Source organism: Neoarius graeffei, chromosome 13 (genome assembly GCF_027579695.1).
Source record: "Neoarius graeffei isolate fNeoGra1 chromosome 13, fNeoGra1.pri, whole genome shotgun sequence".
NCBI classification, from domain to species: domain Eukaryota; kingdom Metazoa; phylum Chordata; class Actinopteri; order Siluriformes; family Ariidae; genus Neoarius; species Neoarius graeffei.
This window is the reverse complement of record NC_083581.1, coordinates 62,419,553-62,435,730: the sequence shown is the minus strand read 5'-3', so window position 1 is coordinate 62,435,730 and position 16,178 is coordinate 62,419,553. Positions and strand designations below refer to the sequence as shown.

Sequence of the window (16,178 nt, the reverse complement as noted above, 5' to 3'; positions counted from 1 at the left end):
AGTTATGTTAGCATAATATTATTTAACACATTCTTTCCCCATTGGGAGCCAAATCAAACTGACACACACACCCCGCTCTAAAACCAAACGGGGATGGATTTACTAGGATGAAAAGACTACCTTGGAAAATGTTGGGTGTGTATTTAGTTAGTTGCTGTTCAGTCATAAGCACTATTGTGGAATTGTCTCCCTGACTCAAGCCAGAGCTAGACTTTAAACAGCTCTTACCACCGGGCCTGTAGACGATGTCGTCCTCTGTGACGAAGGAGGTGATCTCACCGGTCTCTGTTCGCTCGTAGCGTGACTTTTTCTTCGGCAGCTTCTTCTTGCTTTTCTTCGTGGCTTCCTCTGGAACAGCAGTCCCTCCGGCCGCCTCGTTCTCCTCGTCCTCGCTGTGTTCACTTTCGGCATAGTTCTTGGCGCCGCCCTCCAGTGTACAGCTGCGGCGTGGCCTCGAGCTCTCGCTCTCGCGCGCCTTTTCTCTCCGGTCACGCTCTCGGTCACGCTCCCGCTCCTTGTCCTTCTCTTTGTCGGCGGTCATGATTCGCCACGTGCCTTCCTCTGTCCTCTCACGGCTGGGCCTCCGTGAAAGGTAGACTGTGAGCCTGGGCTTCAGTCTTCTGAATTTACCAATCAAATCCAGGGAAAATTCAGCCACACCAACAACCCCAGGGTTTCAGGAGAGCTACAGAGAGAAGAGAGACATGCTATTTAGGACCTGAAATACTACATAACTTGAATCATCGTTGACGAACATCACACTCTTTGCTGCCATGAGAGACTCTTATCATAGGTGAAAGCCACTAGAAAAAAAAAGGCTTATTAATAGACATGCAATCTTCAAAATCAATCAGAGGCACTAGACAGCGCAGCTGCTCAGAATAGAGAGGAACATCAGTGGGCAATCTCCTCCACCACAGCACTGCCTAGCCTCAGGAGAGCTCAGAGCAAAGCTATATCAAAAAGAACACCAACTTCAAGCAGCCTTCTCTATTCCCCAGTTCATTTTGCCACACGCTGAGAAGCGGCCAATTGTTTTCCCAGCGACCTAAAGAGCGCTCCCGGCAGCACCGTCTTCAAACAGCCACCGCTGCGCATCTTACAGGAGATCAGGTGCACAGAGGTTCTCAACATCTCCACATTCAGGCCATGGTGGACTGCTTTGCCCCACATCAAACTTGGAAACGCTCCGAAGCAGGGTCTAAGCTGGACCAATGGCCCTTCGGGCTCAATGGTTTTTGGTCATGTGTGGGTCAGAACAAGCTGCCTCAGTCAGCCTAGTATAGAACTCAGCACTACAAATCAGAACAGACAGGCATGAACAGAACCTGGCTACAATCTCCAGGCAGAAAACAGATTCGGACCAAAACCTGTTTTTACAAGCTTTACTGAAATGCTCACTGCTTCTTTTCCCCCCTTTTAAGTCAACACTCATAAGAATAACGATCAATCATCTGAACAAAGGGAAAAAAAAAAACCTGGGGGGGAGAAAAAAAAAACAAACCAGTCCACGGAACAGCTGTTCAGACCCAAGTGTATGCACTGCTTCCTTTAGAGCAACAATTTCAATCTTGTATATATGTTATAGCCTCTCAAGTCAGTCTTCTAGCTCTTTTAGGAGCGAGCCTGGCACTTATTGGCACTAAGCGTGGCCAAAATCCACCTAGTTTCACAGAAAGAAGCTGTTTCTCTGACAACACGGGCGACCTTTTCTCACAGCCCATAAGCAAAAACGAGAGCTGATCTTATTTACTCACCACCATCTCCAACCTCTTGAATAACTTTTAAAGATGAGATGCCATGACCTTTTTTTGTAATCCAGTAACTCTATCTTGCTCCAATAAGCTGTATACAGAGAACTGTGTATACACAGAAATACAAACAGCCAATCAGATTGCAACCTTCAAGTGCCTGAAGCTCACAGGCCAGAAAAGTGGACAAAAGATATCAGAGGTTCCAGGGCTCTTGGGAGAAGCATGTGAGGATGGGTATGCATGTCCTCAAATGTTGCCAGGGGTGAATCCAGAAATGTGAGTAGACAGAAGAGAAGAACTGGGTCGTTTGCCAAAATCAGATGAGAGTTACTGAGAAGGTTTAAAAAAAAAAAAAAAAAGGGAAAGAGAAATAGGTTTTGGCAGGCAGAGTGGCGTGGTTGACAACTCTGCTCGTCAACGAGCAGCCTGTCATCTCTACAGTAGACACCGACTGACAGGGCAGCTGCTCTCCTCGTCATCCTCAACACAAACACTAGCGTCATGGCCGGATTAATCACCTAATGATGAGCTACCACACTGACCACCAGCTGTCTGACACACACACACACACAGCCTCCAACACATCAAGAGAGATCAAGTGAAACCAGTGTTTTTGCAAAATTACACTTTACGAGAGGAGACTACAGATGCTTCAGTCCCACAGCTGTATCTTAACAGACTTAAGTACATAAGAGCAGCATTACAAAACAGCATTGCCATTTCGGATCAGAACATGCAAGTAAACTCAGGATGATGATTCAGGGTTTAACATGTGTAAATATTGTAGATTTTGTGTCACGCCCATTTTGTACTTAATTCCCTGACTATGTTTTTGAATAAATACAATCACTGAAGGAATACACCTGTGTTTAACTATTTACTATCTACCAAACCGACAGCTTACGTACATCTGATCACCATGGTCAATTAACACGTCCTCATACTGTTTACTCAAAACTCATAATGCAAGTCTCATGCAGTTGCTGGGGTGTTATATTTAATGATTATTCTATCCACATTCACTGGATATGAGCAATCGCACACTCTGATTGGCTACTCGGCTATCAGCTCATATACTGTGAGTAGAGAAAAACAAGATGGCGGAGCGCATCAAGTCAGATACATCAAGTATTTAAAAGAAATAGCTAAATAAAAGAATACAGCGTCATGTCCTCCCCCCCAAACATCTCCTATTCCACACTCCAGCCCAGTCAGTAGCGGTAACGCATCTGGTTTGCCAACCACCAAAAAAAAAAAAAAAGAAGAAAATGGTGGACTGTGTTACTGAACCAACCGAGCATGAAATAAAAGCTCTACTTGAAAACAAAACCCCAAAAAATACAATGGAATAAAAGTATTTGATGGGAAGAATGTATCTTTTTTTGGTGTGTGTCAAGAATTATTATAGAATTTTTCACAAATTGCTACTGCCATTTCACTAGTTTGTTTACATTCTAAGTGGAAATTTATTTATTGGACGTTTTGTCTAAAGATTTTATTTATCGAATTTACAAAAAATAACATGTTCAGTTCCTCAAAATCCAGTGTATGTGGATAGAATCCACATACAGATCAGTTATTCCACTCAGTTTCGTCGTATATGGCTTATAGCCGACTCAGTTTCGTCGTATATGGCTTATAGCCGACTCAATTTTGTGGAATAACTTAAATATTTTTGTAAACTCGTTCATTTTTCGTTAAACGTATATTACATTTGAAGCAGAATTACTTTTTACTTTAAAAGTTGGATAAATCAACATGCCAAAAGCATTAGCAAGACTTCCACTGGTCTTTGTCTCACCCTACGACCTTGATTGTTAGAGTAAAGGTTGTACTTTTACATTATGTAGATGCACATATTAAATCTTTACTGATAATATTTAACAACTGCCCTTAGGTTTCTATTCCAAACAAGTTGAAGTAACGTCTCTTCTATTCTTCTTATTGGTAATCACATATGCACTAGATATGTGGGCGATACGGATCAGGTAGAAAAGTGGCGTTCTCTTAAATCTACTGAGAGTAAAGATAAAGGTTTGAGCAGAAGAGCCCTGAAGCCTTGAAGTATGCAGAAGTGAAAACCTTATTGGATTAGTGCATGATGATAATGTTTAGAAGATCAGCACAGATATCTGCATGTTATAAACTAATCCAGTGCAAGAAAGCATACAAATGAATGTTAAATCAGACACCGCGCATGTCAAGCACGTACTCTGTGTACCAGATGATTATAAAAATGCATTGCCAATCTAGATGATCACAAAGTCCGATTTTTACTGTTACGCAGCTCACAAAAGTTGGAATTTTAACAGATGCTATTGTGTAAATCTACAGGCTTGTATGCTGTTTACATTACGGTCATATACTGCAGAATACAGTACAAATATTCGACTGGATATTAGAAACACAGCAGAGCGATACCACACAAAAACACACTGCTTATCATTGGCTATCAGACTGAAAAAGATGACTCCTGTAAGTCTGATGTTTAGAAAGACTGATGAGCTGGAATGGAAGTGAGGAGAACTAGTAGGTGAAAAGCAACAAAGCATCTCTATCAGGACTTCGGTTACAAACAAGAGTCGGACGTTTTGTGTGAAAGCAGTAGTTTCAGCGGGGCCCAGACTGTATTTGCTCCTCAAGAATTTGTCCAGAGGTTAAATCTAATCGATGACCCTTGTTCTATCATGACTACAAATGACACATTGGCTCCTTGCACAGCCCAAATTTTGACCAGGACCAATTACGCAGTTATCAGTGTGCTCTTGCCCAGAGCTTGCAGATGAATAACATGCTGAGGGGCAGGTGAAGCCTGAAGCCATTACACATCAATCAGTGGAGCAGGACCCTTTGAAAGATAGCAGCTGTCTTAATGGAAAAGGGAGGACAGGAGAGAGAGAGAGAGAGAGAGAAGGGGGGGGAGAGATGGAGCAAAACCAGCCATTTGTGAAAGCCAGTGAATAGGCTTCAGGGGCTACAGCACCTATTTTACCATTTCCATTACTGCTATGAAGTCAAGGGGTGTGAGCCAGGAGGTTTTAAATAAAAATATGTTCCTCCCTCAGAGCAGCAGAGAAATTAGACCTCCTCGCCCTCTTAACCACCATGTTGCACTCTCTCTATTAACACATCACCCCACAATAGGCGCGCAGCAGGGCTCTATTACCAAACGCACTCCTTTTTTCCAACATAACTCTTTCATAGTGCTGTGCTTTATTCATCCTGAGTCTCTTGTGCATTACTCCCGCAGACGCTTGATCCTAGGCAGACCTGTGGCAAGCAAAGTACATGTGCTGCCATTGAAAATATATAAATTAATTAAAACAAACAAAACAAAAACACAGGTCAAGTGCTTGTGCCAATCATGCCCTGGCAAAATGTATGCAAGTTATTTGGCAATCCCAGATGCAAGAAATGGAGTTTTCCATCTGAGTATTATGAGACGCGAGAAGTATGACTGGCAAGGATTTAGATGGGCTTTGTGAGCGGATTGAAAGCTGCAAAATACTCCCGTACGATTTGGCTACGTCTTGTGAAAGCATGATTAAGTAGCGTTATCTGCAATGTGGGGGTGGCTGAGAGGTGGACGTGGGTGGGTGTGGGGGGTGTGTGGACTTGCATTTATCAGACAAAAAAGTCCATATTCAATTTGCTTTCTATAGCTCATAACAATGGCAGACACAAAACAGAGCTGTAATGAATGCTGTCAGCTTACCTCATCAGGCGAAGAGCTACAATGGTGCGACTAAAGAAGAGGTCCAGTATTTAAAAAAAAAAAAAAACACAACACCAGCAATCATTCAAATGCAATGAAAAGCAACACAAAGGCACCACTTCACTGCCCCCCACGACAATCCCAAGCAGAGGAGCTCTCATATACAACCCTATGACTCGCAGTGCTTCCTGTGACGCGTGTTCACTGCGAATCTTGTACGGCACAGAAACACATCGCTGCTTCAAAATGACACCCGGGCTGTAAACTGAAGCTGCACGCTGAAGACCTGTCTGAATGCTTTAATAGATAAGTGCTATGGATATTTCAAAATGAAAAGCTTGGGCAAATAGATCTAGGTCTTCGAAAGCAATATTTGGACGGGATAAGATTTTCGGACATACAGTATATCTTAAGAAACGTTGGTGGACAATGATTGCAATGATGGATGATTTGCATGTGATCAGCAACCTTTGTATAAACCACAGAGATTGGAGTGTCTTCACAAGGGTCATCATTATGAATATGAACAACACGTACAGCTCATTTAAATACAAATTTTTCCCCCCACACCATTACTGTAAGCGCTCGTCGTCATCCAAGTTAGGTCAAAGACCATAAGATCACTTGACCTGTGCTAGGACCTCAGTAACATTCCCAAAGTTACCCAGAAGCATTGATTATCTGACACGTCGTTTTGAAAAGATTGTTATATGTTTTAAACTGGAACAATACTTGCTTTCATTTTGGTTTAGCAGAAGACAACAGAACAAGTGCTTATAGTGTCTTTATATGGAGAAAAAGCACAATATCTCACAGGATATAATGGAAATCTTTACTTATAGGTGACTTCAGACAGGATATTTATATATTTTATTTTTAATTAATTCTATCCACATTCACTGGATATAAGCAATCGTGCACTCCGATTGGCTACTCTACTACTAGGCTACCAGCTCATATACCGTGAGTAAAGAAAAACAAAATGGTGGAGCGTGCTGCTGAACCAACAGAGGACAAAATAAAAACTCTACTTGTAAACAAAACCCCAAAAAGGATCAAGTATTTAAAAGAAAACAGAAACAGCTAAAAGAAGTGTCATCGTCTCCCCCCAATATCAGCCCAGTCGGTGGCAATAATGCACCTTTAAGTTGGTTTGCCAACTGCCAATAAAAAAAAAAAAAAAACACTACAAAATAAAAAGGAAGAACCACCCCCCACACAAAAAAGCAACAAAATATGGAATAAAAGTACTTCATGGCCAGAACATATCTTTTTATTTTTCAAGAATTATTATTGCATCATTTTTTACAAATTGCTACTGTCATTTCGCCGGTTTGTTTACATTCTAAGTGGAAATGATTTTGTCAGATGTTTTGTATAAAGTTATCAAATTTGCAACAAATAAAAATGAAAATGCTCAGTTTCTCAAAATCCAGTGAATGTGGATAGAATAAAACGGATATTCCATTCATTCAATCTCATCGTACATGGCTTATAGCCGACTCGGTGCTACGCGCCTCGTCAGCCACCAGCTAATGTACGACTAATTCGTGGAATAACTTAAATTTCTTCTCATCTCATCTCTAGCCGCTTTATCCTGTTCTACAGGGTCGCAGGCAAGCTGGAGCCTATCCCAGCTGACTACGGGTGAAAGGCGGGGTACACCCTGGACAAGTCGCCAGGTCATCACAGGGCTGACACAGACAACCATTCACACTCACACCTACAGTCAATTTAGGCCCTGTCCACACGGCAACAGATTCAGGTGACTCCGATACAACTGCTTATCGTTTAGGCCTGGCGTCCACACGGCACCGGCGTTTTGGGTGCCCAAAACGCAATCTTTTTGAGAACGGGTTCCAGAGTGGAAAGATCTGGCAACGTTGCCGTTGCGAAGTCGTCTGGATGAGTAGAACGGATTTGTTTATGATAACGTCACAACCACATGACTGTCAGTGCTTCACGCCGGGTAGAAGTGTAATGAACTCGATGCGAGTTGTCAACAAATCCTATAACTTGGTTCATGAAACGCGCTTACAAAATATTTTCACTGAGAATATTTATTGTGTAATGGTGCAAAGTGAGAGAGAGAGAGAGAGAGAGACTGACTCTGCCCTCAGGGCAGAGTCAATCCCGCCAGCAAAAATAGGGGAAAAAAAAAAGGAGCGATCTCACCTCTTCAGATGTTGGTTTAAATCCTACAATACATTCCTCAAAAAGGGCGTAGAAGAGCAAATTAATCCATCAACGTGTAGCATTCAATTTATTCCGGACCATTAAAGACGCCGCCTTCCACGTAGAATCATACGTCATCCTCGCCGCCATATTGAATAGGTCAAAACGGAGAATAAAGATTAGCTGCGTTTAACTGTACCAACAGGTTTGCCGTCCAAACGAGATCACATGGGATTACCTTTCACAGGTGAGACTGGAAAAATACTTTTCATTGTATTTGGTCATTATAATGTAATTTTACGAACAGATTTTCCTGACTTTGTGGCTAATATGAAGTCTCGCGCATAACAGTTTATGCGCATGCGTCCTTACTTCTTCTATTGTTCTGGTGTCTCCGAAGGGACCGTCTTACAGCGCCCCTAGAGGTGTGGCATGTGTATTGCATCATTTTCAGCAAGCGTTGCATTGCCATATGGACCTGATATTTTACTGATCGTTGCCCATTTGGACGCGATATATTTTTAAATAACATCTCGTTGCCGTGTGGATGCAGCCTTAGAGTCACCAGTTAACCTAACCTGCATGTCTTTGGACTGTGGGGGAAACCGGAGCACCCGGAGGAAACCCACGCAGACATGGGGAGAACATGCAAACTCCGCACAGAAAGGCCCTCGCCGGCCACGGGGCTCGAACCCGGACCTTCTTGCTGTGAGGCGACAGCGCTAACCACTACACCACCGTGCCGCCCACTTAAATTTTATATTATATAAAAAACACACCTGGGTTTTTTATACTTTCAGAATGCAAAACTGGTGTACTCTTTCCAAATGTGTACCCACTCATCCTGTAAAAATTTCCGGACATAACGGTTTCACACTAGTCCGATATGAGCTGGGCCATTTCTAAACCACATCTTTATCAGTGTTGCTTCCTGTACTCGCCATTTCCACAGATCATTTGTGAAAGAAACAACAGTTTCTTCTGTATTGTGTAGCATCCTTGTCTCCCTTGCCTCAGTGAACTCCTCTTTAACCAGCCCCCAAGGGAGCTGTTCTCCCCCACTGAACACACACACACCTCCCCCACCGAATATCCACACTCACCAGTGGTGTACAAGCAATGTGAACCCCTGACCTTTCCCTATTTACACTGTTTAGGAGCTGCGGTTTTTGCACCGTCTCATTTCATAAGCATATATGCTATAGCACCTGGAGGATAGAAAAGGACACAATCATTCACACTGGATGATTTCTGAATCAGACACAGTGAATATCAAACCGAAGTCAATTTCGTATGTCTTCACTCAAGCACATCACTAAAAACTCTCAAGGTTAGATTCAAGGTTATTAATTGCACACAATCTCAGAAGCCGCTTTGCCAGGCCAGTAAAGCGGCAGCTAAAAGCTTTGTGCTTGTGGGAGTGGATGAGAGTACGAGTGCGTGTGTCCTTCCCTCCATGCAGTCGATCTCCCAAAGGCCCTGCTTCCCATCAGCGCATGTGTCTATTATCAGGCTGAGAGCAACTTCATTTTATACTGTAATACCTGAGAGAAACAGAGGCTGTGCGTGTGTGTGTACACACATGCGTGTGCGTGTGGTCTGAGCACTCAGACTGGTCTTCGAGTAGGTTGTGTTTTTGAGAGCTATACTTCTCTCTAAGAGTCCAGATCTGGAGTGTTATCGCAGGCTGGATGCTGGAGAACCCCTTAATCTGCACCACTGATAAGAACACAGATGTGAAATACACAACATGAGCTGTTATAAAGTACCAGTCATCAACTGGCGACTTATTTCCATGGCTTATCTTGTTTTAACAAGTTGCAGTGAGCAAGTACACTGGCCTTTCCCTACTCAAGTCATTTATTGATTTTGGACTCAAAGGTGTTATTAGAAATATGGAGTGAAATTTTTTTTTTTAAATGTAAGCAACACAATTCTGAATAATATTGAAATGCCTGAGAGCCAACAGTAAGGTGCATAGATAAAACTGTTTTGCTGCAAAAACCAGTCAGTCATTTTAAGTCAGGTCTGTAACCATGATCAGTAGCTTTATAAATAAACTAATCAGTTTATCGATATGAATCACTGCTGAATATATTGGCACCCTGCAATTTTAAAAGCAATGCACAAACTACAAAAAGAAAAAGTTTATGACCAGATTTTATTTGTTAGTCAGTGGAAAAAACAAAAACAAACAAAAAAAAACATACAGAAACCAAAATTTGCTTTTAAAAATGGTGGTATAACAGAGCGACGTTTTCACAGATTTAGGCTACAAGTGGCCACAGACTAGTGAAGAATTTTTGTGCCAATGTCAAATTAATTGAACATAGTGCTTTCATAATGAAGAAGTGGCTCATTCAAAGTCAAATCATCTCACTCATTCCAACAAGATATTTCTAGGAACAGAATTAAAATCTGCTGCTCTAGTTACTATTAAGCCCAAGACGTGTTACTTATCCTCAAGGAAATAGGAGCACAAAAGTTCATCCGTTTTCATTTCGATGGTTTTACAGTTATTAAATAAGCGTTGTATTTTACACCGTAGCATTTTCCTTGAACTACTAATGCACTTCCAAGCTTTAAAGTGTTACAGTGATGTGATATTCGAAAAGACAATAATCGAGGTCGTGTACACATCAGATGTATAAAGCCAGTGCAGGAAGGAGTGTGATTGTTTAACTGAGCAGGGAGCTGTTAGTATTGGCTCCTCCTCTTGCTAGATAATGCTCATTAAGTGTGCAGCAGATCTGAGCATGGCTCATCCTCAACCCCCAGCATGTACAATCAATACTAAATCGATGGTGCATAAACACAGCTGTCACTGTCCAAATCCATCTCACACACAGATAGGGATATTAACATTACACAAAGCCTACGCTTAAAGCAGCCTCACACTCCTGATGCAATTAGTGTGAATATGAACATGCACTGTAAAGTACAATAAATAAAAAAAAAAACTGGAGTTTCTTTATTAAAAAAAAAGTCAGACTTGCTAATCGAGAACAACCTCATTTTCTTGATGCCAAAAGTAGCATCCTTAAGGCACAGACGGTACAAGATGATTAGCTTCCATGAGCAATCCCATTAGGTCAGGGTGTCAAATAATTTCTGACTACTTTTTTTTTTTAAGCTATCTGGTGTCTCCTCTTTTTTTTCCCCTTTCTTTTTTTTTTTTTTTTTTAAACCCGAATGACTGGAGGCAGATGGCCCAGGAGAACAAACGTCGCATTCAGACACGCCTAACGCCTCGGCCAAAAGCACCTCCACCCTGGATATCACAGGACGGCATTACCTCTAATTAGGAGAGGCTTTTGTTTCTGGATGAGCCACCTTTTTTTTTGTGCTTGCTCCAAACCACAGCCTGTGTCCCGTTAAGAGGCCGCAGTCTGCCAGGGATAACACCCTCTCAGTCATCCACTCTCGTCCGTGCAAGGCCACACGGCTGTGAATATAAATATGAAACTGGGAGCCTGGAGTGAACCGCAGTACTATTTCCGATTTCTATAGAGCAGGAGGACGCCTGCAGAGACTCAACGGGGACCGTAGGATTGGGAAGATGCAATTGTGTCACTGATTTGTGTCTTGTGACGTCTGTTAACAGCAATCTGCCAAAAAAGGGAAGCAAGCTGGGGATGAAAAGGGGACAAAATAAACTGATGGCTAGGAATTGCCTGTCTGGGCACACTTTCCAAGCAGACAGCACTGTAAACATCATTTCTGATCGTTTCCTTGCCTTGGAGCGAGCAGACAAGGAGGGGAAAAGGGACTGAAGGATGTAATGAAAATGCTGCTGGAACAAGCAGGATCAGAGCTCCACTACCCTCCCTGGACAGCTCATAAAACATGCATTGAGCAGGGCTATTACCGGCCAGGGCGTTTTAGTGCGCCCGGCACACACCCACAAACAGCATGCACTTACAAAAGCCATATCCGCACCCTTCTGCTCCCTTTTTATCAGCCTGATTTTCATGAGAGAGAGCATCTGTTTAGAGGAAACAGCAGTACGGTGAGGCATGCGAGCAGGCTGGCACAGCATGCCAAGTTTGCAGGAGCATTTGTAAAAGCATACAGTAGCGATCAGGAGATTAACTCTGCCTATCCGTGTGTGAAATGGAGACCTGATCCCTAACTGATAGCACGGCCTGCCTCCAAACAGAGGGCGGAATATTTTTCCATCATTTCACAACAACCGTAATATATTAGATTACCGTTCATATCCTTCGTTGTGTATGCGGAAAGGAGGTCAGGGAACGGCTCGTATTTTACCACAAAGCCGAGCAGCAAGACTGGAAGAAGTCAAGTTAAATCCAGCGCTGGGAAACAGCTAATGGAAAGCTTAAGTAGTGAGTGAATGGCAAGCACAAATGATCCCCTCATTACAGTCAAAATGCCAATAATACTATTACAATGCGATTTGGATTTTTTCCAAATCACTGAACGAGATATTTTCTTTCTTTTTAGCAAAAAAAAAAAGCTTTTGGCAGCATGTGTCATCTCCAGCCCAATTGGGCAACAAGGCCAGAGCAGCCAGTATCATGCATTCAGTCAAGGGAAACACTGGATTATACACACAATGCACACCGTGTTCCATGAAAAGTTATTGTGCTCCAGTTGTGTTTTCAGCAGCTTCACGCTCAGGAACATGCTGCTTAACTTTATCGAGCCTCCAGGGGCAGGTCTGCGTGGCTATAAGTTAAAATAGCTCGCACATGCATGGGTAAGCTTGCAAATAGCCAGACCGAGTGTGTTTCACCACCACAGAGCCACATTCATCTGACTGCACACGTGCGCGCGCGCACACACAGGTGAAGGGAAATGAGTAGTCCATTGACTGGGTGACTGTTTTCAGTTTTCACCAATAATAAAAAGCTTGTCTGATGTGAAATGTGGCCTCTCATTTTCATATCCTTCTTTACATGGATTTCTCGTTCCTCCTCATCAATCACCTCAACAAATGCGTCTTCCAGTCACCTTAGCTCTGTCTCCTCTGAATAACCTAAAGCGGCCCTCTCGGCGCTGCTCACAGCATGACGGAGTGCTCTCTGATGCAGACTTAACACTTTAATCAAAGGATTCAGAGTCAGACCTGACTCTACTGCCTGCACTGCCGTGAATCTGTTGTCTTTTGTGTTTGTTTTTAAAAATAAATGGCTCCATGTTTCAGCATTCAAAACAACTCTGGCATCTTGCTATCAATAAAGCTCTTCAAAAAGGATGGACTGTTTACAAGATTTTGTAGCTTTAATTTAAAGACCGACTGGTAAACTGGACTTGTGCGCTATGTAGAGGGAAAAACGAAAAGGATTTCAATGTTCCACTCAAACTCGGACAGATTGCTGAACTACACCTTAGATCTCAGCGTTAAAATTTTGTTGCATTATAAAAATCACCAGAAACCCGTTTTTTTTTTTTTTTTCAAACTATACCTCAGATATATTTTCAGTTTTATCAATAATTTGGTTCTTCATGGAGCGTTGCAGATACCTAGATGCAGGTTACCATCAAAGATGTCTACAAGCGCTGGCAACCAGCGGTTTTCTCCGCCTACACAGACAGTCCACGCCAGCTACTCGATCCCAGTGGGAGGGGAAAAAACAAAACAAAACAAAAAACCCTTGCCTTTCAATGTTCAAGCGATTTATATAGTCTCCGCTGCCCATAATTTGCTGCAAGTCCAATTATTCCACCACAAAATTGGTCTTCGACTCGGGTCTAGCATGACTGGAAGCGATGCCATATTTGTTGATCGATTCTTGCGCTCCGATTGGCTGAGCCGGTCCACGTGACCACACCATAGCGTATGTAGTTATGCTGCAGAGCCAGGCAGTGTACTACAAAGGGTAACTAAGAAAGCCAAGCAGGCATACATCTGGAAGGAAATTTTATACATAATTTTGCAAGTATTTTACAGGGAAATGATTAGTAATTTATTAGCTGAGAATGCACCAGAAGGCATGTAAATTTCACGTTTTTTCGGGGGTTTTGGGGGCATGCCTCCAGATCCCCCCCAGCAGCTGCCGCGGCTTCAGCTCCACAAATTCCAGAGCTGCCTACTACTTTTTTTTTTTAAACCAGCTACTTCAGATTTTCTGGAGAACCCTGTACCATGTTAGTGTCATCACTGCTGGTAAACAGCACACCCTGGCATATAGCAGGGTTTCGATCTTTCCTGGCACAATCCGGACACTTAAGTTGTTTGAGATGTAGCTTAAGGTTATGGCTACATTTCTTTGCTGGTGTGTTTGAATGGCTAGTTCACTGATCCAGTATCAGCTACTGTACCTAAAAACTGCTGCCGTAATGATAAAGACGTTCCTGTGCCTATTCCGGGACTCTTATTAACAATATGCACATGTTAAACATGCTTTCCATACACGTAGTACTGTGTCTAATAGAATAAACAGTTGTAGAAGGGGATGTGTCTGTTGAGTCTGGTTCCTCAAGCTTTCTTCCTCATGTGGTTTCAGGGAATTTTTCCTTGCCAGTGTGGCCTCTGGCTTGCTCATCAAGGATCTAAATCTACATCCGGATTTCCTGTAAAGCCGTGTTGTTACAATAACTATTACTGAACATAACTGAAATCTTCTGAACACGGACTACAATGAGCTTCACAGCAACCCATCCCTTTTGGGAACGTTTCGTAATCTCCAAATAACATAATGGTTGTTTATAGCATACGTCGACTTTCTTCTTCGTGTGAAAGTAGGCAGCTCTGCGACACATTGAGTATTAGACTCTAGTGATAGGCAGACGTCTGGCTTGCAAGACTATGACTAATTAGCCTTGAGGAAGACCGTTACAGCTGTATGTAATCAAGCTGGCTTAGAGCCATGTGTCTCACACAGACAGGTCTGACATTTTTAAGGGCGTATGGATGCAGAACAGAGCCCTTAATAACGTACACACACATGTGATTCATCATATCAGCCAATCAGAGCACACATCAGCAGAAAAATAAAAAGGCTGCTTGCTTAGAGCATATTTAAGTGCGTTGCCCTCACTCAATGTGCCATGTTATGATGGCAGGGGCAGTAGTGCACAAAAGTAATTAATATCATAATATAATTAATTTATATACCAGCAAGCCCACCAGGCATATAAAAACTTCAATGTGCTGCCTAATGCTGTGTGTTAGTTGCAAAAGTGTTGTAATAGCATATGGCAAGATTTTTAGTGAATTAAGTATATTAACGCACACCAAGGGAAATGATTGCACAGCTGATGATTGTCCTCCTCTTCTAATTTTCTGATGCAACACATATCAGCAGGTTGTTGGCCAATGTTTCAGTTTATTCCTAATCTCAAGCAAGAATTCATTTCTGTGCTACATTTTCAACACTATCGGTTTAATATCTTTCTTTTTTTCCCCCCAATCTTTTTGTCATCAGGATGGTCTTCTCACTGTGTTTCTCAAACGCAAGATGTTTACTGCACTTGCTCGGCCAGGTTCAGAAAGATTGCTCAGTGAAGCTGACGAAAGAGTCAACACTGACATGTGCATTGTAAGCATCCCAAACTGTATGCTGCACCATGTTGTGTTGGCTAACATTCACACACTTGCTTTTTGTGACAACTTCTGAAGCCTGGATGTGTGTATTAGCAAGTTCCAAAAATTTATTAATATTTTCCTTTCCACATACCAGAGTGGAATAAGGCACATGGTAGAGGAATGTACTCGCCAAATCACAGATCACACCATCCCCCCGAGCCGTGCCTCAGGAGCAAATCAAAAAATCCAATCATGAAAACAAAATGACTGCAATTAGCGTCAATGGGAATCTTAACAACCAAAATAATCGCCAGCAATGCTGTTAATAACCTCTGATTGGCATTGCCAACTCACTTCCAAGCAAATTAGATTTGAGCTAAGGGCGCATTTGATCTCGGCACTCGTGTGAACTGGCCGCAAAAAGAGCGTGTAACCCGAGCAGGCCATTCGGAAGTGCCTGGGAAAAAGCTGCATCTTCACAATGGAAACATTCTGTCCACAATGTAATCCATTGTGCTCATTCTACACGCAGAGCGTGTGGCGTTTGCAACCTGTCTGCTCACACGGAAAACAGTCTAAACGGCAATCGAGTGCGAGAGGGAGCGCGGAAAAGCTTGGCCGGAGAACGAGAGCAGGTTCATGCACCGACTCGGAGCCAGGGCTTGGGGAACAGAGACATCCGAGTGCTCACAGGAGTCGGGCAAGGTGTACACGCCGAGCTAATCACGCCAGCCAATAACATGATGAATTGATGACTAAGCAATACTATAGTGACTCTGATGTAATATGTAACAACTATGTATAGCTGAAGGTTCCTGAGGGGCCAAACAATAACACGCAGTGAGTAAAACCAGATGACAGAAAGCATGAGCATTAAGACCCATTAGTGTTGCTAACAACAATGAGCAGCAATGATAACCAGGCAACAGTGAGAACCAGATGAACATGACCTTTTCCAGTACACAACAATCAAAATTGTGGGGATTCACTGTGAGTAATACGTTAAAAATACATCATATCACATAATCACATGAAATTTGTT

The 16,178-nt window shown here is 42.6% G+C and overlaps 1 protein-coding gene across 3 annotated transcripts in view; it reads right to left on the bottom strand.

The window, feature by feature from the left end:
• The window catches only part of rerea (arginine-glutamic acid dipeptide (RE) repeats a), a 351,957-nt gene that overhangs the window by 124,677 nt on the left and 211,102 nt on the right, over positions 1–16,178 (bottom strand). For all 3 annotated transcript variants that reach the window (XM_060938298.1, XM_060938299.1, XM_060938297.1), the window contains exon 2: positions 229–685. In XM_060938298.1, coding sequence (XP_060794281.1) covers positions 229–541 — 313 coding nt within the window. In that variant the 5' untranslated portion in view covers positions 542–685. The remainder of the gene's footprint in view (positions 1–228; positions 686–16,178) is intronic.